At 48.6% G+C, this 26,451-nt stretch overlaps 1 protein-coding gene across 3 annotated transcripts; it reads right to left on the bottom strand.

Moving 5' to 3' along the window:
• Positions 1-682: 682 nt before the first annotated feature.
• Positions 683-26,344, bottom strand: TMEM268 (transmembrane protein 268). 3 transcript variants are annotated; one of them, XM_040237547.1, is made up of 11 exons: positions 26,308-26,344; positions 25,189-25,275; positions 23,190-23,375; positions 17,860-17,969; positions 15,533-15,640; positions 14,651-14,800; positions 11,074-11,184; positions 9,057-9,137; positions 7,991-8,176; positions 3,735-3,953; positions 683-3,626 (listed from the first exon to the last, which is right to left on the bottom strand). In XM_040237547.1, the coding sequence occupies exons 3-10, from the start codon at positions 23,296-23,298 to the stop codon at positions 3,774-3,776; spliced, it is 1,035 nt and encodes a 344-aa protein (XP_040093481.1). In that variant the 5' UTR covers positions 23,299-23,375; positions 25,189-25,275; positions 26,308-26,344; the 3' UTR covers positions 683-3,626; positions 3,735-3,773. The 3 variants fall into 3 exon arrangements, with proteins under 3 accessions (XP_040093481.1, XP_040093491.1, XP_040093472.1); XM_040237557.1 differs by having other exon boundaries at positions 683-3,206; XM_040237538.1 differs by having other exon boundaries at positions 683-3,953.
• Between the last annotated feature and the right edge of the window lie 107 nt (positions 26,345-26,451).

Genomic DNA, 26,451 nt, shown 5'->3' with positions numbered 1-26,451 from the left:
AAATGTTCTAGAATTAATTAGTGGTAATGTTTGTGTAATTTTGTGAATATATGAAATACAACTGAATTTTATTCTTTAACATGGTGAATTTTATGGCATATTAATTACATCTCAATATTTTAAACTCTGGAATTAAAACAAGAAAACTTGTCAAAAGTAAAAGGAGAAAACATAAAATCTACAATCCTAGTTGGAAATTTTCCTCTCTTGATAGAACCAACCAACCAAATTCAGTAAGGATATAGATTTGAATAACATAAGTAACATCTTACCAAATAGACACAGGTAGAAAACAGCATGTAGCAGCTAAAGGAAAGACAGCGTCGGATGACGGAGCCCTTACTACTTACCACACTGTGAACCAGCCTTGTGCTTTACACGCATCACCTCAACTCATCTCCCTGTCATCACACACTCCCTTAACAGATGAGAAGGAACAGAGGGTGAGCATCTGGTCCAAAATCTCCCACCAGCTTGTTCTTAAAACCCCACCAGGCTTCTTCCGGTACTGAATTTCAGAGAGATCAGACTGGAATCTTTATTCACATAAGGACACCTCATGGTGCTGGGGTAACTGAGCTCTGATGCAGAATGAATAAACATGAACTGTTAGTGAACCACGTCATCCACACGAACATACCTGGGGCACCTACAGCAACAAGACATAGTGAGAGATAAAAAATAATCATGACAGCCACAATTTATTGAGATTTTACTCAAGTTTGCAACTCACAGTTGTAAGCACTTTACAGTATTTTTCCTATCATTTAATCTTCACAATCAGTTGCCAGATAGGCACACTTATCCCCACTCCACCCTTGAGGACTGAGATCCAAGGATAGGAGGCACCTCCCCTAAAGTGGCAGTCCTTGGATTTGAATACATGCGGCTCTGGAATCCAAGCCATCCACTCCCACTTCACAACATAGCCCCATCTTCACTGGCACCATACTTATCATTAACACAGAACGTCAAAACAGCTCACACGTTCTTTTATGGAATCTCATCTTCACAGCAACCTTGTAAGGTCTAGGCAAGACAGAAATCACAGAACTTTCTAAAGGAAGAAATGAGACTTGAATGCAAAGAAACGTATCTTGTGGGCATACCTGAATGGCCCATCTGCCCAGTGAGACCACCAGAAACTCTACAGAGAGGGAAAGGCAGGAAAGAACACATCAAGGGCCCTTTAAGGAGAAACTGCTGTTTTCTCAAAACACACACATTTTTATTCTCTGTTATTATATTTACCAGGGCTTTGTGGCTGGATGATAAACGTGGGCTTCTGCTGATCAGGCAGTGATCATTTTTATGAATAAATCTCATTAAGCAAAGCAGGCCACAGCATTGGCGGAAGAGAAATGCTTAAAACAGCCATTTCTGAGAGCTGGTCGATGCTCATGCTTTCTCTTCTCTGGCCCAGAGAAAATGAACAGTCAGATTCATCTCTTACATGGTAAGTCAGCCACATAATTACATTTCATGTTCACTAGAGTCATTTATAGAGTGAACTGACATTCAGAGAGGTTAACCTAGCCAAAGTCACACTGCTAAGCAGAAGCAGATCTAGGATGAGAATCCAGATCTCCTGCAACCCCATCCAAATGATTATCAAGTCTGGAGCACCTTATCTGTGTGAAGCTATAGAACCTTCCTACATGTAGACAAAGGCATAACAGACAGAAAGGCCAAGGGCAAGAATGGAACAGAAAATGCTAGAACTTTCCACATATTTGACTTTGAAAGGGCCAATTTAAAAAAAAGAAAAATCCAAGCTACCCATTATACAGATGCATAAACTGAGGACCAGCCAGAAATTACTTAGCTAAAAGTGGCAGTTCAAGACCAGAACCCCAGTCTGTGCCAACTCTACTCATCGTTCAACTGAGTACAGAGAGTGTTTTGCAAAAGCTACTATCGAGATGACAAGCACTCGATCCACAAGAATTTCTTTTTCTTAGCAGGTCTAGGTCATACACAAAAAGTATAAGTCTTTGTCCTAGAGGGGTTTATGGTCTAGCTATAAAAACAGGCCTGTGCACAGGAAATCAGAATCAATAACAAAATGGCAGTAAAGGGAGCAGTTACATCAAGAACTCAAAGGAAATTCCCAGGGGCCCAGTGGTTAAATCTGGAACTTTCACTGTAGAGGCCCAGGTTTAGTCCCTGGGCAGGGAACCATCCAGCATGCCATGTTGACACAGCCCAAAGGCAAAATAATAATAGTAATTTTTTTAAAAGAGAGAGAGAGAATTTAAGGGAGGCAGAGTCAGGAATTCCCTGGAGACCCAGTGGTTAGGACCCAGTACTTTCACTGCCAAGGGCCTGGTTTCAAGCACTGGTCAGGGAACTAAGATATGCAAGTCCTGTGGTGTGACCAAAAAAACCAAGGTGAGATGATTTGGATTAATAGATTAAAGAGGCAATTTTAAATAATAAAAGAATAGAAGTGGCAGAGATGTTGGAAGGCTTCCTGAAGGAGGGGTAAGGACAGCTAGGCTTTAAAACATGCAAGGAGGAGGGGCAATATGGGGGAGGGGACTAAGAGGTACAGACTCCCATGTATAAAATAAATAAGCTACAAAGATATACTGTACAACACAGGGAATACAGCCAATATTTTATAATAACTATAAATGGAGCATAACCCTTAAAAATGAGTAATCACTACATTGTACACCTGAAACTTACATAGTACATCTTACAGCAACTATACCTCAATTTTAAACATCTTTTTAAAAAAAAAAAAAAAAGCATGCATAGGAATCCAACAGACGCAAAAGAATAGCTACGTCAGTTCAGGAAACATTTTCAGCCTATGAAGGATTTTTATGGGCGATGAAGCCAAAATCGCAGATGATGGCCAGGTCTTCGGCACGGGGGAGGCTTTGAATGCCAGGCTGGGGTCTTTAGATTTGGGCCCAGGGAACAATGGGTCTTCGTATTTTTTCAGAAGCAGAGCACCTGGAAGCCTCTGAACTCTTCATGGAATTCCACGAGGGAGAGGTTTCGCTTCACTGCAGGACAGCGTTAGTATGAGGAAACAGGACTGCCGTTCTCCATCTGCGATGAGACCACACCCACAGACACGTGTGCCTTGGAACAAAGTAAGTCCTCTGATCAGACAGGATCAGTCTCTTCCAAATCTTCCCGTTAGTAGTTACATGCTGTTCGTTCCTTCCTTCTGTCTCCTGAAGGCCTGCGTGCTAGCAGACAAGCCCAAGTGACATCGTTTTTCACAAAATGTAGGGCAAGAACAACTTAAAAGCGGAGAACATTCTGAGAATTTACTTCTTTGCTTCAGATTGGGAAGGGGGCATCTTATAATTCAAGGGGCTCAAGGCAACGCCACACAGAGCAGAGTCCTCCCTGAGTCTCCATCTGACACAAAGCGGGTGAGGACCGGAGCATCACCTGAGAGCAAACTTTGGGCCCACTTTCAGCCCCATCTGGTCGTCTTCACATTTTGGGGGCTCACCAGACAATGAAAGGGATGGGCGAGGGGCCCCTTCCACTCATGCCAACGGTTCTAAGCAGCACAGAAAGTAGCTCAGAGTGGGACCATCGGCTTCTGCAAAGGCCAGGGGTCAGCGTGGACTGTCGACAAGCCATTTTGGTGCAGGGTCCTGGAGTGAACACCGGATCCCCAGTGCTGACATGACTGACAGCCTCAAGGCACCCCAGAGCCTCGCCGTCAGCCACCCCGGGGCTCCAAAGCCTCCCTGTCCTCTCACCTTCAGTCCTGGAGGGAAAGGAGTACCTTCGTTCCAAGGTCACCTGGTCAGGAATGGGCAGCACCCCGTGCCCAGGATGTAGGCTTCTATGAGCTGGCAGGGGCATGGAATCCTTGGAGAGTCCATGTGTCGTGTCCCCAGTGCCTGGGGTAGCTGAGAGGTCACGAGGAGCCGGATGTAGTAGCCACCAAACACTGCCAGCAGCTGCTGGGCCATTTCCTGGAAGAGGCAGGGAAGCAGAGTGAGCGCCACAGAGAAGTAGCTAAAGAGTGAGGAGAAAGCCAAGTGGTCCTTGGCTTTGACACTGGTCCAGCAGTGATACTAAGAAGAACCTGGCCAGGCCCTCAGCCAGGGTTCTTGCAAGATGCCTGAATGGGTCTGGAACTCCAGCTCTCAAGCTCTGTGGGGCTACTGCAGTCTCAATTTCCTCATCTCCAAGGTGGGTAACCTAACTGCTAATAGGCAATGATATGCACAAAAAAGCTTCCCTAGTGGCTCAGACGGTAAAGCATCTGCCTGCAGTATAGGAGACCTGGGTTCGATCCCTGGGTCAGGAAGATCCCCTGAAGAAGGAAATGGCAACCCATTCCAGTACTCTTGCCTAGAAAATCCCATGGATGGAGGAGCCTGGCAGGCTATATAGTCCACGGGGTTGCAAAGAGTCGGACATGACTAGCAGCTTCACTTTCATTTTCATGCACAAAAAAGCTAAGGAGCACTACAGAAATTACCATTAGCTTATAACAGCCAATTGCACACACACAGAGACACGCTGTCTCTTTCTCTCTCTTCTTCCAGTTTCAAGTGATTTTGTAAAGTACACAAGGTCAAGGTAATGCACCTGAAGAGAAGCACCAGTAAACGGAGGCAGGGTTGGGAGAATATCCCTATGACGGCAGATTCTTCAGTTTACACAGGGTAGTACCTGCTGTATTCAAACTAGTACTCCTATATTAAAAGTGCTTATCAAGGCTACCAGGTCACGCCTCTCTCCTCTATGCTGTGCGAGCCCCTAGAGAAGATGAAGGATGCTCTGACCCAGGGAAAGTGGGGTTTAGGGCCTGACTCAGTTGGATATTTAGGGGCAAAAAAAAAAGCTGAGCCTAAGAGCGTCCCACGGGGAACCTGCCTTCACTTCCTGCCCTCATGCGTGTGAGAGGAGCAGGTTTCTCTCCAAGAAGCTACAATGCACCATTTCACCCTGGTCACGTGTTTGTGCTTGTTTGCTGGCTGAGGCCAAAGACCTGCTCAAGCAGAGGTGTGTGTACAAAGGCTCTGACACAAGACAAACACAGTATGATTCCATTTAGAAGAGGCACATATAGCAATGAATTCAGGAAGGCCAGGTGGCTCCGTGGTAAAGAATCCACCTGCTGATGCAGGCGACCCAGGTTCAGTCGCTGAGTCAGGAAGATCCCTTGGAGCAGGAAATGACAGTCCACTCCAGTATTCGTGACTAGAAAGTTCCATAGACAGAGAAGCCTGGTGGGCTACAGTCCATGGGGTTGCAAAGCGTCAGATAAAACTGAGTGACCGAGCACGTGTGCGTGTGCGCGTGCGCGTGCGCGTGCGCGTGTGCGTGTGCGCGTGCGCGTCAGTCGCTCAGTCACGTCCGACCCCATGGACTATAGCCCGTCAGGCTCCACTGTCCATGGACTTCTCCAGGCAAGAATACTGGAGTGGGTTGCCATGTCCTTCTCCAGGGGAGCTTCCCGACCCAGGTATTGAACCCTGGTCTCCCGCGTTGCAGACAGATTTTTTACCACTGAGCATGCACACAGAGCAATAAATTCATAGAGACAGAAAGTAGAATGGTGGCTCCCAGGGGCTGGGGAAGGTAAGAGAGTTTGTATTTTAATAGGCATGTGGTTTCAATGGTGAACAATGAAGATAAAAAGGTTTTGGAGGAGGATGTTGTGATAGTTGCACAACAGTGTGAATGTACTTAAATGCCCTTGAATCATACACTTACAAAGAATTATGGTGGGAAATTTAATATTGGGTATATTTTATTGCAGTGGAAAAAAATTTAAGTAAAAAAAAAAAAAGAATTGGAAAAGTTGTGTTTACTGCATGCTCTTATTAACACATTTGGTCTCCAAAGTTCCATCCACCTGTCTGGGATTCCAAGGAGGATGCTCCAGCTCCTTACGTGCAGCACAGCTTAGGTGGTAGGACCCAACAGAACTTTGGAGCAGGAGGAAATGGAATTCAGCAGAGACGCACATAAGATTTCCATATCCAACTGCAATTTAAGGAGACGGATTGATGACACACTGGCTGATAAACAGATTTTAAAATGACCCAAATACTTATCAACATGCTCATGTTGAGTCAGGCTTACCATCTATCGACAACAACTACACATCCCATGGGACTACACACACACAAAAAAAATACCAAGGTATTTTTTAAATGGGGGGGTACCTAATAAGTATTTTTTATTTAAAATTTTATATTTATTTTCCTCTTTCAGAGATCTTTCACTTGCAGCCAATCTGAAGGTAATGCAGTAAGGTGTGGGCTACACCCAGGCTGTTTATGTCGGGACAGTTAGGGATCAAGAATAGGCTTTTGAATTAAAAGGCCCAAGTGGGAATATCAGCTCAGCCACCCTGGGACAGACCGGGAACAAGTCACTTCACTTTGCTGAGCCATTTCCTCAGCAGCAAAAGACAGAAAATCGAAACATCTTTCTGGTTGTGCTAGAGTGAGGACTTATTTAAGGAACTTATGGAAAGAAAGCCCAGTGTGCAGTACTCAATAAATGCCATCAATATCACTACCATTATCATTATTCAAAAAGCAGAAACTAGCTCTGTTGGATCAGTGTTTCCTTAGAGTTATCCTTTGTGCTAAAAAAATGCTGACAACATCAAATAGCCTACCACTTACTAATTCAGATTGAGTTTTGCACCCATTTACTTTAAAATTGATTAACATAAGCAAAGAAACCCAACAAGAAAATTTGCCTCCTGAAAATCATAGGCTGGTTTCCGCCCTATTGTTTCTGCCATATTCTCCCTTGTTATGTGACCTTGGGTAAGTCAGCTGACCCCCTGGAAGTTTATTTCACCCAACAGGAAAAAAGGGAAAATAACCCATATTTTAGAGGAAATGCTAAAGAATTTTATGCATGACAAAAATCTATAAAAATGTAAGAGGTCGTTAAAACTATTTATCTGCCTTTCACACACACTGGCTTCCTCCTGAAATATGACAGTTTGGCCCAGGCTGAGACTTGGGCATCGATTGTACTTTCCCTCACTACATTGTAAGGGCAGCTACTTTAAAAACATGTGCACACGCACTGAGATTTGATATTCATGACAGGAAATTGTATTACTATTGGTTTGAATGAATTTGAAAAAAATCATTTAAAAGACCCATCATAGTTAATAGGCTATTTCACATAAACCCAGACATGCATGCACAAGAAAGAATGTGACCTTACATTTTCAGCTCTTTGAAGAGATTAATATATTTATCATTTTCTCTCATAATGGTCCTATTTGCAGGCTCCCCACTCCCCATCCATGCAAAAGGGAAAGTCTGGACTGTGCTAGACTTTTCATTTCCAAATCTATTGGCAAAAAACCAAAGGCAAGTGTTCTCCTGTATCACACCCTGCCGGAGATCACCCCTCGCCGGATGTCATCCAAACCGTCTGTCCTCATGGTGAGAAGGAGGTTCCACAAGCTGCAAACCATACTACCAGACTTCTGGTCTACCAGCTCTTACCCATGACAAACAGCTTAGCTAGCAGGACCCAACAGAACTTTGGAACAGGAGGAAATGGAATTCAACAGAGATGCACATAAGATTTCAATATCCAACTGCAATTTAAGGAGATAGATAAATTGATGATAGATTGGTTGATAAACAGATTTTAAAATGACCCAAATATTTATCAACATGCTCATGTTGAGGTAGGCTTACCATCCTTCAACACACAACTACACATCCCATGGAACTATACAAAAAAATACCAAGATATTTTTAAAATGGGGGGGTACCCAGTAAGTATTTTATATTTTAAATTTTATATTTATATTCGTCTAAGCTATCTTTTAAACTGCTGCAGTGAAGAAAAAAAAATATTAAAAAACTAGTAGGCTGGAAGAGGTGTATGGTCCTAACCAACTCAGTAAAGGCACGTCCCCAGGAATCTACAGTAGAACTTGAAAGCCAGGCACAGACTCTATGCAAACACCCGGTGAAGGAGGGCGGCCCTGACTGGCCCAGGTGCCTGTTACCTCCGGCTCAGCCTCAGGAACAAGCTGGCGAAGTTCAGTCTGCAGGAGTGGCTTCTCCACGGAACCCGAACGGTCAGGCAGGAGAGGAGTTTCCTCCAGCAGGTTCTCCGGCCCCTCGTCGGCTGTGGGGCTCACCCCAGTCTCCATGACAACACACAGCTGGCTCAATCTGCTTCTCAGCAAGGACTGCAAAGGAAACAGAGAGGGGCTCTGTGGTGTCCTCAGCTGGGTGGATGTAGGAGGCCGGGTGGCTAGCCAAGCGTCAGACCCACAGAGGATGGGTGGACCGTCTACAGATTTAGATGCCGACCTCAGGAGACCCTGGAGCTGAGCCACATTGTAGAGATCAGATAATTCCTGCAAAAATACCGTCAGAAGCACTTTTTCTTCCATGCTCTCATCTGTTCCTCAGAGTAGCCTGGGACATGGGAATCTTTACCCATATTTGCAGATGAGCAAACTTGAGCTCAAAGGCCTTCTCCTAAGCCACACAGGGACTAACTTAGCTGGATCGGGGCTAAGCCACAATCCTGACTTCAAGACCAACTGTAGCACTTTCGGGGCCCAGGAAATGGGTCCCACGAAAGAAGCACACAGCTCGAGGATGGAAGGGCTGGGCTCCAAATCCAGCATTTCCAGCTGGCTCTGGGCCTTCTCAGAGCCTCAGTTTCTGATTCTGTGTATGTGAAGCAAAATCTCCCTGTTCGTCCTCAGAACACTGAAGACTCTGAACAAGGGAAAGTCAACTAAATATACGGTATTTTCCTCTGCCAGAATCTTTATGATTGTTGTTGTGATAAATGAAATCTATTGTTATTTATTACTATTATTATAATTAAAATAAATGTTCACTATATGAAATGTGGCAAACGCAACTAGTTAAAAAGGAAGAGAAAAACGGCCATAATATCCTAGGCAAAAACAGCCATGATTCCACAGAGGTATTCTCCCTTCCAAGTAACTTTTTCCTTAGACATTTTTCCAACACTGAGATAATGCAATCTATACAGTTTAGCCTCCTCGTTTATTTTCTTTTTTTGTCTTTCACTTAAGGTATCTTACTTACCTCTTGGCTCATCTTCATCTCTCGAATGTGATCGGACAGAAACTGCACACAGGTCTCCAGGTCAAAATAGACAAACCAGAGCTGGGGAGAGCAGCAGTCGTGACTACAGAGGACAAAGCCCGCCAGACCTCGAGCTCTCCATCCCCAAGACGGGCCTCACCCCTGCCTCCTCCCCGCGGCCCACTCTTCTGGGCATGACCAGATTCACCCTGGTCTCATATGGGAGCCATTCTGCTGTCTCTCAGAGTTCCCGTACATGGCCGACCCCCTTTGGATGACTGGCAGACAAGTGGCTTTGTGTGCGAAATTTGGAAATTGTCAAACCCTGTCCCGAATGGCTGAAGTCCCATCTCTCTCAAGTCACTGAACATCCCAGGTAAACTCTGGACCATCCTGGACATCACATATCCACCTGGGATAAACACTTGCATGTACCCCCTCTATCCCCAGTGGTTGGGATGCCCTTCTGTCTGGAATCTAACAATCAAACGAGTGAAACCCTTCAGAGCTCTCACCTCCACTGTCCGTGGCCAGGTCAGAGGTCATCAACCTGGGGGCTCTGGGGGCAGGAGCAGCTAAGAAGTCTGCCTGCCCCTCGCCATCACCTCCCCCTCACCATCACCTCCCCCTCGCCATCACCTCCCCTTCCACCTCAACCTCCACAGTCCCCCAGAGGCCGGGGTAAACTCAGCCAGGTGGAAATCCTCCAGGTTCACACATCACAACCCGAGTTCTGCAAGAAACCACTGGCGCCTGGCCTACGCCCCTGGGCACAGACCCGCTCCTCTGGATCCCAGGCCTCCCTCTTCCCAGTGAGACCCAAGGTCACATCTCTCCCACTACCTCACCCCCAGGGAACATTTGGATTCCTTTTTTACTTTTTATCATGAACACAGAAGAAGAGCACAGGAAGTCACCAACTTCCAGTTACCCATCATCTTGGTTCAGTGATTATCTCTTCATGCAACTCTATTTCATCTCTACCCCCACCCATTACTCACCCTGGACCCCTCCATGCCCCACATCCCCCCCAAAAAAATCCAAGATATTATATCACCCTGTCTAAAGATGCTACTTTGCAACTGAAAGAACCTGGTTTTTTAAAAGATGTGTCCACTCCTTAGTCAGTCCAGCCAGCCAGCCATATATTCAACTAACACTTGCCAAGTCGCTCTTCTGTACCAAATGATAAAAGAGGATTTAGAGATAAATGAGGCTGAAAGGACCCCCAGATTCAAGAAGCTCCTGATCTACACTATCACGCTTGACCTACCAGTATCAAGTTCACCCTTGGTGTCAAGCAAGATCCCTTTACATCCTACACCAACTCGGGCGTGCTTCATAAACTCAGGATCTGCCTATGTCTGTTCTCTACCATAGCCTCAGTACCTAGAACAGTGCCTGGCACATGGTGGGCTCTCGGTAAATATTTTGGGGATGTACAGGTCACGTGCCCAATGGGCTCCCTACCAAAGACCACCTGTACCCCCACCCCGGGCTCCCACTGGGTGAGATGCAGGTGTGACACTGACTGAGGAGACGCACCAGTCCCGCCAGCAGAGCCCCGCCAGGACCGGGAGCCCTGAGCCTCACCCAGCCCGGCTGTGTCCCAGACACACCGCGGGACCTCCTGGTCACTTCAGATCTCGCATTTCCCTGGAGCCAAGGAAACAACCAAGCCAGGGGCACACGGCCTTCAGGGTCTGACCTGCCTCTCCAGGACCTCATCTGGACACTGAGGGCTTGAAACAGGGGAGGCCCCATCTCTCTGCTGAATAAATGGTGAAGGCAGAATGTAGCTTGGCTTCCTTCAAACTGTCCTTCCAGCCCTGCCTCGTGGAGGTTCTAGGCTGCTGCTGACCGCCCAGAGAGGAGTCTCCAGGAGGGGACACAGGAGCTGGGAGGAAGGAAGGGCTGCTGATGCCATCTCTGTTAGCAGAGCCGGGCAGACACTGCACAGACCCAGGGAGCCCGGCCTCAAAGCTCCCACAGGAGGGGTCGCTCAATGACGCGGTACCTGAATCACACTCTGGCAGCCTTCCACCGTGTCCGTCACCCCCAGCAGCACCCGGTGTCTCAGGAGGGCTCCATTGACAGCTGTCAGCCTGAGGTCTGTGTTGGTGTTGGCCTAGAAGACAAACGCCAGCCTCACGGCCTGAACTTCATGTTGTCAGGGCGCTCCTGGGCCCAGGTAATAACCACGCACTGTCCCAGCCCGAGACACCACGGGACAATCTTGGTCTTTAAGACACAGCCACTGTCTCCCCTATACAACAGACTGTGGGGTTGTTGGGACAATAAATTCAACAGTCTCCACAAGCCTGGGGTGAAGCCCAGCTCTGCTACTTCTGGGCAGTGTGGTCCTGGTCAACTGTGTCCCTTCTCTGAGTCTCGCTTTCTCCAGTTCTGAATAAGGGTAAAAAGTGTCCCCAGCCCTTAGGAAGGTGGTGAGATTGAACTGAGACTGTGGGTGTGAAGCACTTCACCCAGTGCCCAGGACACAGTCATAAGCCACAGGTATCTTCAGGAGGAGGGACTGAAGGGGCTCCTGCCTCACCCAAACGGGGGGAAGCCAAAGCAGTGCGTACAAATGCCGCGGCTCGCAAGGATGGTGTGTGATGCAGGCTGAACACGAACAGTAAGCGTGACGACGGTCGGGGAGGGAGATCGGCACGGTCCTACGTGACAAGGGATCTGGGAAGAAAGAAGTCCTTGAGCTGAGGCTCAAAGGAAGACGTAAGGAAGGCTGTGTGACCAGAGACCAGTTACTTAACCTCTCTGAGTTTTGGTTTCCCCGCTAGTGAAGAGTTATGTAATACCAGGTAGGATTATGCACTCCCCTTGTGGCTCAGATGGTAAAGAATCACCTTGCAACGGGGGAGACCCAGGTTCAATCCCTGGGTTGGGAAGATCCCCTGGAGAAGGGAATGGCAACTCATTCCAGTATTCTTGCCTGGAGAATTCCATGGGCAGAGGAGCCTGGCGGGCTATAGTCCATTGTCTCACAAAGAGCTAGACACAACTGATCAACTAACACACACACACAAGTAGGATTACAAGCACGCTGCACGTTATTACATCATTTAGTTCTCCCAGCAATCCTATGAGGAGCTACAATTATCATCCCATTTTACAGATGAGAAAACTAAAGCCCCGAGAGGTTAAGCAATAAGTCACCGCAGGTTGTAGGGCTAGCAAATGGTAGGGGTATCCTGCCTCCTTGTCAGGCATAGATATCAGGCCCCAAATACAGGACACATAAAAAGTGCTCATTAAATGATGGCCATATTAGAAAGTAAAGGATCCTGGAGGATTGAAAAACAGTGACGACAGAAGGGTCATTATGCACCTGGGGCCTCCATGCTGCACCTACGAGTAAAAACACAGTTTTGTTCATCTCTCTGCCCTATGCCCAGCACATCCTCTGGCACTTGCTGAGCCTTCATAAATACCAGCTGAATAGGGAAGAAATGGAGGAAGGAGGCAGAAACCCACAGCAGGCCTCCCCGAAATGCCTCCCTGAAGCACCTGCCAGGTGCCAGATATTTTTCTTGCTCCTGATAAAGCAGAACACTTAGCATTTTCCCTCTCTCCAAGAGAAGGTTCTTGTTGCAAAAGCAGCCAGTTCAATTTATTTTTTTATAGGCCAAACACAAGACCATAAAAGCATTAACGGAGCCCAAGGGCAGCATTATTTTGTCAGCCTCATCTCGAAGCTCAACAAAGATCCTTTCAGAATGATGGAGCCATCAAGTTCCTATTCGTCCCTGTGAGCACAGGCGCTAAATGGAACTTATACCCCAAACCCTGACCACATGTCCTCCCATCCCGCCCTCTCCTCCTGAGTCAGGCAAGAGTGTTTACTAAAGGTCTCAAAGTCCCCCTCTGTGCCAGGTGCTGGGGAGCTTCCTAAAGTAGCTAGGAGAACAGTGGAGGGGCTTCCCTGGTGATCCAGGGGTTCAGAACCCACCTGCCAATGCAGGGGACATGGGTTCGATCTCTGCTCCGGGAAGATCCCACATGCTGCAAGGCAACTAAACCTAGGATCACAACTACTGAGCCCACCCTCTAGAGCCCGTGCTCTGCAATAAGAGAAGCCGCCACGATGAGGACCTATGCGCTGCAACTCGAGAGCTTCCCTGCTCGCTGCAGCTAGAGAAAGCCACGTGGAGCCATGAAGACCCAGTACAGCCAAACATAAACAAATAAATATTAAAAGAAGAAGAAAGAATGACAGTGGAGGTGTGGTAGGCAGAATAATGACCTCCGAAGGCTGCTTAAATCCTACCACACAGAATCTGTGAATTTATGTTATATAACACAGAGGAATTAAGGTGGTAGATGGAATTAATGATGCTAATGAGTTAGCCTTAAAATAGGAAGACTGGCCCAGATGACCTAGACAGCCCAAAGACCCAGGGATCAAACCTGAGTCTCCTGCATTGCAGGCAAATTCTTTACCATCTGAGCCACAGGGAAGCCCTAACGTCATCACAAGGGGCCTTAAAAGTGGAAGAGGGAGGGAGAAGACTCAGAGCCAAGAATGCGAGAAGGGCTCGATCCACCACTGCTGGCTCTGAAGATGGAGGAAGGGGCCATGAGCCAAGAAATGCAGGAGGCCTCCAGAGCTGGAAAAGACAAGGAAACAGACTCCCCACTAGAGGTTCTAGAGGAGAGACAGCCCTGCCCTGTCAGAACTTTTAAACTACAGAACTATAAAACAAACCATCGCTTTAAGCCACTACATTTATGCTTATCTGTTACAGCCACAGAAGAGCACCAGTGCACTTGGGTATTGGTCCAGAACATGGCTTAGAATCTGAGCTTTGAATTCCAGCTCTGCCATTTATTAGCAGCATGACCTTGGACTACTCCTTGGGCCTTTTGGAGTCTCAAGTACCTCATCTGTAACATGAATGTAAAAGACTCTACCCAGAGATTTACTGGGGGGTTCTATGAGTTAAGGTCTGTAAAGCATTTAATAGATGATCTACCCCACATATGAAGCACTCAACAGTAACAAAAGACTGATGCTGAAGAAGCAGAAGACAGTTAGCAACCCATAAATTAAGCCAGGAGGTATCAGTCTCCTTTGTGAATGAAGTCACAGGAATCAGAGGGTTCAAGCTTTGAATTCCCAACTCTGCCAGTCAGACTGGGATTGGCACAAGTTACCTAAACTCCGTGATCACCCACTCTTGGCCTCAGAGGTCGCTACTGAGATTAAATGACATGCAACTGTCAACTGAGGGCCAGGCTGGAGTCCACCCACACACTCGGCTATCGCAAGCACACAGGCAGGGGAGGTGCATGGCAGGGCTCAGTCGCCTCAAAGGGCCGTCCTTGCCACTTCCAGACTCTCTCAAAACACAGCCCACTTCCAAAAAACAACACACAGGGATCAGAGGGAAAAACAGAAAGGACCTAATCACACGTGTGACTGGACTTCTTTGAGTCACTGGGCACATGGGCCAGGTCAAAGTTTCACAGCTGCGGAATTCTTTGAAGCAGGTGGAAGAAAAGTCTGACTTGGGGTTCTCCTGCTGGTATAGCCTCTCTGGAGGGAGCGTGGCTGGGGTCCCCGGAGGGCTCACCTTCCTCTGATGTCTCTCAAAGATGAGCACGAGAGTCAGGGTGAGGCTCGTGGCAGCCAGGGTCACAAGCAGCACGCCTGCCCAGTGGTTCCCCAGGGCGAACATCTGGCTGGTGGAGTAGATGTTAGCCCACACCACCACGTAGAACACCTGTGAGAAGCCAGAGAAAGGGCGTGGTCAGGGACACCTGTCCTTGGGCACAGCAGCTCCACTCCCAGGGCCACCCTCTGGCCACTTCGGACACCCTCCTCTGATTTAGAGAGCTCACAGCGCCAGGCAGAGACCAATGGGGGTGTGGGGGCCTATGAGAACGAGCCCTTGTTCCTTGCCTCTCCATCAAGGAGAGGCAAGGGGTTAGAACAGGTATTCCAATTTCCTGATTACTCTGATTTTAAATAAAACAGAAAAGGGCAGGGCTTGGGAGTGAGATGAATCTGAGTCAGAAGCCCATGTTGATCCTTTAAATGCTAAGTGGACTTGACATGTTATAGCACCTCTCTGAGCCTCAGTTTCTTTATTCATAAAATGGGGATAATAATACCTCCCTCATGTAGCTGTTATAAAGGTCAATAAAATAACCAAGTTCCAGAGAGCAGAAAGGTCTTCACAAGACCAGATGCTAAGACTGGGGCCTTGGGGGTGGGTCTGCAGATTCCCGGTCCCCCAGCCTCTGCCCTTAGTAAACCTGCCGTCCACCCCTTACATGAGGAGCTGGTAACAACTCTCCCCCATAAACCCCCTACTACACCAAACCTAAGGCCGTGGGTACTGCTCTCTCCCAAGCGGCCCGGCCACCAGCCCCTAAAGCCATTACCAGCACCCACAGGCTGCAGGGCACGGCACTGAATTCAGCAGTGTCTCCGGGGACCCCACCCTCCTTACCACAGCGAAGGCCAGCCGCATGGGCCTCGAGTTGTAGATGATGTATCTCCTCACTTGGGGCTCTAAGAGGGCGCTCTCAGCCAGGCTCCTGTACTGGTCAGCTGGGACCTGTTTGGCCACCCAAGGGAAAGAGACCTGTTGCCCTCAGAGAACCACACCCCACTTCTTCCCACCAGAAAGCATGCTGGGTCCAGTTCAAGTGGCTATCATGCGGAAGGGGAGTGAGTGCATCCTGGGCTGCCCGAGAAGGCAGAACAAGGCACACAGACCCCCGAATAGCATCACAGGGTCAGAGAAGGACGGGCCCTACTGGGGAGATGGGACAGCTCGAGACCCAGGGGGATGTCCAGGAGAGGGATCCCCATAACCCCAGGCTCAGCACCTCACAACAGCCCCAGGAGAGCCTAATGGTTAAGGGGCAGGCCCTGGAGTTGACCAGCCCTGGGTCCAAACCTTGGCCCTGCCCCCCATGTGCTGCGTGACCCAGAGCAAGTAAACCCACTTCTCTGAGCCTCACTTTCCTCCTCTGGAAAATGAGGGTAATAAATGTACACTTTATAGAGGTGGTGTGCATATTAAGATAATACATATAACACTTATATATGTATCACACAGTGAGTGAAAGTCGCTCAGGCATGTCCGACTCTGCGACCCCATGGATTTAGTTCATGGAACTCTCCAGGCCAGAATACTGCAGTGGGTAGCCTTTCCCTTCTCCAGGGGATCTTCCCAACCCAGGGATCAAACCCAGGTCTCCCACATTGCAGGCGGATTCTTTACCAGCTGAGCCACAAGAGAAGCCCATATATTATACAGTAAATATATGTGTAATATATATATATATATACATATTATCTGGACATCCTTGGGAGTTTCTGTTCTCTTACTTGGGGCTTCCCTGGTGGCTCAGATGGTAAAGAATCTGCCTGCAATGCCGAAGACCTGGGTTCGATCTCTGGGTTGGGAAGATCCCCTGAAGGAGGGCATGGCAACCCACCCCAGTATCTTGCCTGGAAAATCCCCATGGACAGAGTAACCAGGTAGGTTACAGTCGACGGGGTTGCAAAGAATCAGACACGACTGAGAGCCTAAGCACAGCACAGACTACACACAGAGTCGTTCTCTTACTTAGATGGATATCTGTATCTAACTATCTGCTTATACAAGCCCAGGGCCACTTCCAAAGTGAACACTTGATACACAAGTATTAGTATCAAACTACATCAACAACTATTAATACAGTCCAAGATACTGAAAACACACATCTTTCTGCCCCAGCAAAACGCCCTAGAGCATAAAGGTCTTACGAGAATGGACTGCTTAAGAATACAGAATTTAATCATTAGAGACGATAGTTAGGAGCATGGCAGAACAATATGCAAACTGTTCACCAGTGAAGAAAACCCCATCTGAAGACAACTGTTTAAGGAAAATGTCCTTTTGTACAAAGGCTGAAAGGAAGCGTGGGAAGGAAAACCAGCTGTCATGCTGATGTGGGGTGAGTACTGTCAGCTTGGAACGTTTCCCTTTAATGGCGCTAAAATGTTTTAAACCATAATACAATTCTGTGTTAAAGGAGTAAATTCTCAAGTCTTCAGGGTAAAATTAGCATTGTAGCTTCCTTATCCATAAATAATCCATCCCGGGCAGTGATGATCAAGACCTCATCACTCTAAAGGATATGAGAAGAGTGAGAATCACGCCTGTGGGAACTTAAGGGGCACAATTTATTGAACATTTACTATGTGCCAGAGCCAGTGCAAGTGTTCCTCGAGCACTGTGTCTTCTCATTTGCACAAAAACCCCAGTGTGTGACCCCAGGCACGGGGACCTAGTCACCTCTGTAGTAATCACTGAGCAGCTGTGATTAAGTGCCCAGCACCCCCAAACACACATCTATTAAGCAAATTAATTGGCATATCAAGCACGGGGTAGGTGCTTAATAAAAGACGTTGTGAATCACTGCTATGTGTAAAATGGATGACCAACAAGGACCTATTGTACCATACATGGAACTCTGCTCAATAACATGCGACAGCCTGGATGGGAGCGGAGTCTGGTGCGGGGGTGGGTGGGATAGATACATGCTTGTGTCTGGCTGAGTCCTTTCACTGTTCACCTGAAACTATCACAACATTGTTAATTGACTATGCCCCAATATAAGATAAAAAAATAAAAATAGAATTTTAAAAAAACAATGAATGAACCAGTAAAAAAAAAAAATGTTGTAAATAATAAGATGATAGAATAGATAAGACAGATAGATGGGTGGATTGATGGGTGGATGGGAGAAAAAGTAATAAGGATACAATACAGTCAGCACTCACCTGAATACCCCAGGTCTGCAGCTGCTCTTCAGCGGCTCCCAGGTCAAACGAGATGGGTGCACAGGTATTGTCGATCCGGAGCACCGTAAGGACCTGGCCGCTGCGGAGCTCTGAAAGCACACAGACGCTTCATTGGCTAAGCAACAAGGACTGGGGGTGAACCCAGACCTTGATGGTATCACCTCCTCTGGCCTTGAGAACATTTGCATGGCAAGGAAGGACTTGCCATCCTCAAACCTTCCAATGAAGGCTGCAGGTAAAAGTAAGTGTCGAATAGGGCCCGAAATAGGGAGATTCCTAGGTTATCTGGGTGAAGTGGAAAGTGTTAGTTGCTCATTCATGTCCAACTTTTTGCAACCCCATGGGCTGTAGCCCACCAGGCTCCTGTGTCCATGTGATTCTCCAGGCAAGAATACTGGAGTGGGCAGCCATTCCCTTCTCCAGGGGAATCGTCCTGACCCAGGGATCAAACCCCAGGCTCCTGTATTGCAGGCAGATTCTTTACCTTCTGAGGCACCAGGGAAGCCCAGATAATCTGGGGAGGGGCCCACTGCAATCACAAGGATCCTTAAAAGTGGAAGAGGGAGGCTGAAGAAGAACCAGGAGGGCTGTGACTATGGAAGAAAAGTACAAAGAGATGGAACACCTCTGGCTTTAAAGTGGCAGAAGGCTTCAGGAGCCAAGGCATACGGGCAGCCTTTAGACGCTGGGAAAGAAAAGGAAGCAGTCTCTCCTGGAGTTTCCTAACACAGCCCTGCTGATCTCATGATCTGAGCTCAGTGAGGCCAGTGTCAGACTCCTAACCTACATAACTGTAAGAGGATAACTGCATTTTCTAAGCCCTTGTTAGTGGTCATTGTTACAATAACCTCAGAAAACCAATCCACTTACTTATTGGCAAGCCCTCCCCAGTATATCAGCACTCGTCTGACATTTTAAAAGCATAAACTGTGTGAAAGTAGTACCTCAAAAAGCACATCAACTCAGGCTTATCACAACTTCTCACTCTTGCCCTGCAATGCTGCAGGGAAGCCAGACCAGGAGCCAGAGTGAGGCAATCCCCTCAGGCCCAGGGAGGGATGGCAGCAGAAAGAAGCCACACCTACTTCCCTTCTGAGCAGAGAAACTCTGAAGGAAAGGCCTGAGCTCTTCTCTCACCTATAAGGCCCCGGGAGCCACCGGTGAGCGCCAGGGCAAAGCTGGAGCTAGCTGAGCCCTTAGATACTAGGGTCCTAGAGTTTAGCGCTCGAGGATGGAAGCTGAATATTTCAGCACGTTTTCTGTAGCTGTCGCTCAGAAGGGGAGCAGGACTGAAGGGGTTAAACCACAAACAGGTTATCTACTGGCACAGAGCCCAGCTCTGGGCAATACTGGAGTCTTAAATCACCTTCCTGGGGATTCCTGCCCACCCCCTCAATCGCTCCTCCACCCCCTCACCCAGTCCATCCCTGGGCCTTGCCAATTGGGCCCAACAAAATCTCTCCCGGCTCCATGCACCCCTCGGCATCTTCCCCACAACCCCCGCCCAGGCTCCCATCACCTCTCCCTGTACGCCTGTCTCCTAACTGGCTTCTCCAACTGCTCTTCTCACAGTGCATTCACACAGCAGCCAGGGCACAGATCGAATGATGTGAATCCTCTGAGTAAAAGTATTCAATAGGGGCCTTCCCTGGTGGTCCAGTGAGCAAGCATCTGCCTGCCAATGCAGGGGTCTCGGGTTGGATCCCTGGTCTGGGAAGATCCCATGTGCCGTGGAGCAAGTAAGCCCGTGTACTGCAACTACTGAAACCCACATGCCCTAGGCCCACGCTCTGCAACAAGAGAAGACGCTGCGGTGAGAAGCCCGCGCACCGCAACTAGAGCAGCCCCCATTCCCTCAACTAGAGAAAGCCCGCACGCAGCAATGGACACCCAGGCTCAGCCAAAAATAAACAAACGAATAAATCCTTAAAAAAAAAATAGTAACTTTCAATAGCTTCCCAGTGCTCTGAAGAAAACCAACCTCGTTACCATACTCCCCCAGTTCTTAGAAGAACTAGCCTCCTGCCAAACTCAACTTGAAGGCTCAGCCTCATTCTGCATCTTGCCGCTCCAGCCTCCTTTGTTCCTTGGACAAGCAGTGTTCTCTCCCACCCCAGGGCCTTTGCATATGCTCTTCCCACTCTCTCCCTAGAACACATCCCCCTGGCATCACTCCCTTAGATCCCAGTCATCATTTGTGTTCCAGTTCATTAAGCCCTTTCCCAGGGAGTCTTCCTCGATGCTCTAAACTCTCGCCAGGTCAAATCTGTCTGATAAACCTGCCCATCACTGCCCTTCTCCTTTATGCTCACTGAAGATGAGTACATATGCACCCAGTTACTCAATCAGTCCACTGTCTCCATCCGAACAATATTACTCCCACATGGGTTTTACACATCACTGAATCCCCTCAAACTGGGTTCAGTGCCAAGTATACAGAAGGTACTAGATAAATGTTTCATGTATGAATGAAGTGGGGGAAGCACATGCTAGATGGTTTGGGGTTCAAATTGTAAGTGAGCCTCTCACTAACAGAGAAACCTTGAAGAAGCAATTTACTTCCTGGCCATCTCCTTAGTGGATGATGATATCCACTGCAGAAGATTCTGCAAATAATTAAGACGATGAAAAGAAAGTGTTTAGTGTAAAATGGGTGCTGAATAACTGGCTGCTATGGTTGTCATCATTTAAAAGCTTGTCAGAGCGCCTAAGTTACCATAAAGCCACACTGGTTTAGTTGTATCGGTTTTCATCTTCCCACACCTTGTTCCAGAAAGGATTTCGTAAAAATAAAATATGAAAAGGCAAAATTATAAAATTAGATTTTAAAATAAGTAAATGAGGGAAAACAGATAAAAAGAAGACAAGGGCTGAAATAAAAATAGAACAATAAAATAAAATATGAACAGTTTCCAGGGACTGAGCCCTTCCTATGCAGTAGCCACAGTCTCGGGGCACAGTCTTGATTCCACTTAATCCTCTAAGAGCCCTGCACTTAGTCACTCAGTCAAATCTGACTTTGCAACTCCATAGACTGTAGCCCACCAGGCTCCTCTGTCCAGGGGGGTTCTTCAGGCAAGAATACTTGCCATGCCCTTCTCCAGGGGATCTTCCCAACCCAGGGATCAAACACAGGTCTCCCATATTGCAGGCAGATTCTTTACCATCGGAGCCACCAGGGAAGCCCAAGAATACTGGAGTGGGTAGCCTATCCCTTCTCCAGGGGATCTTCCCAATCCAGGAATCGAACCAGGGTCTCCCGCAAGGGCCCTAGAAAGTGGAAAACGATTACTATGGGAAAGGAAACAGGGCCTCTGAAAGGAGAACCAGCTTGGCTGGTGCTACCAGGGGAAATGAAAGTAAGAAAGAGAAGAAGTGAAAAGAAAGAGGAGCACAGAAAAGGCAGGCAGCTGTGCTGCAGGAGCCTCAGACTAGCCCTTCACCACACAGCGCAGGGTGGAAAACCCACCCTGATCTGGATCTCGGGCTTGGAGACTGTGAACTGCTCCCCTAGCCTGGCTCTTTGCACTCTGTGGACAGTGTTTGCCTGAGCAATGCAAAGACTTTTCGCAATGATGGTATCTCTGTTTCCCTTTCAAGCCATGAATTCCTGGATTCTTGGCAATAATCTCTCTCATCTCTTTCTTAAAGTGAGAACTGTAAGTCCTCCACTTAAAAATCCTTGTTTTCACACTTAAGCTAAAAAAAAGGATCTGAAAAGCTACCAAGAATCATGTGTGTGTGTAAAAGTGTGTGTGTGTGCGTGTGTATGTGTGTGTGTGCACATACAGAAAGCTATTTGCTATAAAGGGGCAAGAACTGGCTTGCCAAACACCAGTGGAGCAATGTCTTCAAAGAGCTGAAGGCAAATTATTCCATTTTATTTCATTCTACTGGTATGCGTGTATGTGTGAATTGCTTTCCTAATAACAGTAGACATAAAAGGAACCCTTGTTTTTAAGTTTGAATCATCTAATAAACCAGCCACAATATAAAGTGCCATCTCTACTTGCCTATGCCCAGCCACTCATTCATTCATTCATTCATTCATTCAAAATACTTATTGAGTTATGACCAACCTAGACAGCATATTAAAAAGCAGAGACATTACTTTGCCAACAAAGGTCAGTCTAGTCAAGGCTATGGTTTTTCCAGTGGTCATGTATGGATGTGAGAGTTGGACTATAAAGAAAGCTGAGCACTGAAGAATTGATGCTTTCGAACTGTGGTGTTGGAGAAGACTCTTGAGAGTCCCTTGGACTGCAAGGAGATCCAACCAGTCCATCCTAAAGGAGATCAATCCTGGGTGTTCATTGGAGGGACTGATGTTGAAGCTGAAACTCCAATATTTTGGCCACCTGATGCAAAGAGCTGACTCATTTGAAAAGACCCTGATGCTGGGAGGGATTGAGGGCAGGAGGAGAAGGGGACAACAGAGGATGAGATGGCTGGATGGCATCACTGACACAATAGACATGGGTTTGGGTAAACTCTGGGAGTTGGTGATGGACAGGGAGGCCTGGTGTGCTGTGGTTCATGGTGTCACAAAGAGTTGGACACGACTGAGTGACTGAACTGAACTGACTATGTGCCAAGCTGTGTGCTAGGTACTGTAGACACAGGGATGAACAAAGCAATACAGAGCCCCTGCCCTCATGCAGCTTACATTTTACTTAGGAAGCTGGACATTCAACATGTTATTACACAGGGAATTAATTTAATTACAAACTGCTAAGTGCCATAGGGAGAAGCAGATATATCAGAGGGTCTGGCTTAGGCTGGGCCATCAGGGGAGGATTCCCCATGGAAGGGATATCTGAACTGAGCTCTGAAGGATGAAAGGAAATACAGCAGGGGAAAGGAGACAGGGAAAGGGCATAACATGCAAAAGGGACAGCAGGTGCAAAGGTCCTGGGGCAGCAGGAGCCTTTAAGGCAGGCCTTGCAAGCTGGTGAATGCTAGATCTTCATGCTTAGCCCAGTGGGAAATGCTGAAACAGAAACGGAAACAGAAAGGTTGTGCGTTTTTAAAAACCTCTCTGAGACCCATGAAGAAACAATGGAAGAGGCAAGGAGAAGTGCTAGGGAGCTATAGCATCCTAGCAGGGGGCAAGCTAAGGAATTCAGTGACAGAGTAAGTAGCAATGACAGAAATGCCTGGAAACACATCCCCAAATCCCACCCTTATCTCAGGCACTTCTGGGCCCTTCCACTCACCTCTCCTCAAGCATACTATCTGAGTCCAGCTCAGCATCCTAGGGGCGGGGGCAGGGGGGTAGAGGAGGAAGGAATTAACGGTCATGACCCTACCTTGCCCCCAGCCAGGAGGGCTTCCGCCAGGCAAGGGACTCCAGCCAGGGGAGGAGGTGGGCAAGGGGCCAGCCGCCCCGCCAGGGTCCATCTGCGGTTCACACGCCATAGCAGCACGAGCAGGCTCCTACTTCCCCTTCTCAGAGCCGCGGTTCATCCTGGAGCAGCCAGCTCAGCTTCGCCTGCCTTCAGAAAACAACATCACGAGAAAAAACTTCAGGCCTGGTCCTGGGCTGGCCAGCTTCCTCAGACTCCCAAGGCCAAAGCCATCACCAGGCCGAGGAAAGCCACCCAGAGTCTTTCCTCGGACTGTGGTCTCGTTGATCAGGCTAAGGAACGTTCTCAGAGGGAATGAATAGGAGGAGCCAGAACCCTCCAAGGCCTGGGCTGAGAACCTCCCTCTGGTCTTGGATTTTCTCCAGCGCAGACACATCCAGGAACCACAGAGAACTCTCGAGCTGACCAGACCCCACTCTCAGGCATCTGGGATTTCCCTTCCTGACTGAGTAGAGGATAGGTCTGTTCATCACAGGGAGCCTTGTTTATACAAAGCAACAAAATGTTATAAAAAGAAAACAGCAAGGACTTCAGCACCAAATGACCTAGAGGTGAACCTTCACTTGACCCGCACGTGCTCTGGGACATCCACTGTCAAGGTTCTTAGCTCCCCGAGCCTTGCTGACCTCACCTGCAAAATGGGTGCAGGGAGGCCAGCCCAGCATAGCTGCTGTGGGGCAACACAAAGAAATACAAGTGTGGCATCCAGTATCCTGCTCACCATCAGGCCCATTTCCTCACAGCTTTTTCCCATTTCCCCAGAGACAGAACTGCAAGTCAAAGATGTGACGTGACCCACCCAAAGTGGGGTGGCTGGGAGCTGTGGGGACTGGAGATGAACCAGGCCATCCAGCTCCAGAATCCAAGCCCATCATTCCCACATCTCTGAACCTCAGAACCCAGGTCTGGCTATGGCTGAGCCTCTTCCTTAAACTGCCTTAAAAAAGAGTGGGTGGAAGGAGACTGCATTTCCCAAGTGTGATCTAGCAACACATTCGCGCTGGCATCTGAGCTGCCAAGCTGTGGGCGGGCAGGGACCATCTCCCCCAAGCCTGGCGCACAGTAGGCACTCCCAAACACTGCTGATTATCAGTCAATCACATCGCCCCTTACTTCCTTCCTCTTCCCTGGTACCCCCAAGAGGCATGAAAACAACAGCCCAAGGATGTCTACCCTGCACTTGGCGATAAATGAGGTTCTGCTCCATCTGATTGGGTCCTAGGCCTATGAAACAAAGAGAATCCTTGGATCTATGCTCCAGACCAGGAACCCAGGGACATCCTAGCTAGGAACCTGTTTCCCAGAAAGGCTATACTGGAGTCTCAGAAATATTTGTGGGGCCCAGGAGCCCCCTGTCCCTCCTCCAGGCAGAAGGGACCATCCACAAGCTGGAGCTGCCCAGACAGCCTTCCAGGCAGCATGGAAGGTTCATTAGCTGCAGAATCCCACAATTAGACAGTGTCTTTGGGAAGAAATCCCCATTACCCCAGTTGGCCCAATTAGCCTCCCACAAAGTCCCAAGCAGGAGAAGTCACGCACCTGTAGGCTATTAGTGTAATGGAGAAAAGCAACCTGCACAGTCCTGCCACTTCCCACGTGAATGACCTGGAGCAAGTGACTTGCACCGCCTCAGTTTCTTCACGTGTACATGGGAATAATGCAACCAGGTTGTTGTGAGGCTTAAAGAGTTCAAACCTAAATCACTTGAGAGCATCACAGGGCAAAACAGAACATACCACTCATTATTTTTACTCCATAGACACTCCCTAAGAATCTTCTAGTGCCAGGCCCTGTGCTTTCTAGACTACAAAGCCAGCAATAAAATCTCGAGTCCTTGTTCGGCCCTCTCTGATGGGTACCACCATCTGGTAGAAAAGACAAACTCAGAGAAACAAGAAACAGACAATGATCAGAGAAGGCAGGCAGAGGGAGCGGGTAGTACCTTGGATTGAGGGAAGACTTCTTCTGGAGGCTTCTCAGAGCATGGACGGAGGCTCCTGGCTTGGCAAAGGTGGAGGGAAAGAAGGAACTGCCAAGTAGGGAGAGGTACAAACTAGAAGGTAGGATGGGGGCCAATCAAGGCGGCCTCCGCTCTCACCCTGTAGCCTCTCATCCAAACTGGAGGCTGCAGAGGGCAGGAGGGGTGTTGGCAAGACTGGCCAAGGGCAGGTGCTGACCCATCACCCCTCCAGCCCTGCACTAGCCCTAAGGGGACAAGGCAGAGAAGGTCAGACACCAGGATGGAGGCAGGCAGGGAGTGAGCCCAGCCCTGAAGTTCCTCAAACTAACTGGCCATCCACTCCCCAGCTTCCTAACTACCCTTGCTGATTCCATTTAACCAGACCTTCCAATTATCCATCTTTCTGAGTTGGGTAGCAAACCTCTGCAAAAATCTCCGTTTCTGCAGACACTGATGCCCGGCATCCCCAGAAGAGCCCCATGCGCCTCCTTAAGTTGTGTGTGTGTGTGTCTGCTGGGGGATGGGAGAGTCCTACAGTTTTCACAAGTCAAGTTTTGTTTTATTAAACTGGAAAGTCCCAACAAGGGGCCATGATGGAGGGTCTGTCACAGAAGTTTTGGGGTGGAAAAGCCTTCAGAGACAATGGCTCCAAGCTCTCCATTTTACACGTGAGAAAATTAAGACCCAGAAACGAAAGTGAACCATCCAAGGTCAAGGAGCCAGATTGGGGGATGGAGCCACAAAGGAACCGAGCTCGTTCGGGCAGGGGATGTTCGGCCACCTCTGGCCTTGGCCTGGGGCAGCTGAGCCTTGATCCAGGGTCTGCTGCCCCTGGGCCTCCCTCCACCCCCGAAATCAGCCCCCCGCCCCTCTCGCCCTTCCCCGCCCTCTCACAAGGGCCGCCGGAGAGCGGCTCCCACGCACAACGGGGGGAAATGGGGCCCAAACTCAGCCCTCGGCGCCCACACCAGGCCAGGAGCGGGGCACCTAGGCAGGCGGCAGCGCGGCTGAAATCTGGACTCGCGGCCGCCCGCGCCCGCGCCCGCGCCCGCGCCCGCGCAGACACAGGGGCGCGCGCGCCCCGGGCCCGCGCACACTCACCCGTTCGCGCCACCGCCGCCGCCGGCCGCACCACCGGCCCCCGGGGACGCGGAAGGTCGTGGGCACCGCCGCCCCACCGCGCCGCAGCCTCCGGGCCAGTTTTTCTCTTTTAAAGTAAGATTTTATTTGAGATGCTTCAAGTGA

The sequence above is a fragment of the Oryx dammah genome, unplaced genomic scaffold (assembly GCF_014754425.2).
Source record: "Oryx dammah isolate SB20612 unplaced genomic scaffold, SCBI_Odam_1.1 HiC_scaffold_1, whole genome shotgun sequence".
NCBI classification, from domain to species: domain Eukaryota; kingdom Metazoa; phylum Chordata; class Mammalia; order Artiodactyla; family Bovidae; genus Oryx; species Oryx dammah.
This window is presented reverse-complemented; position numbering and strand designations above follow the sequence as displayed.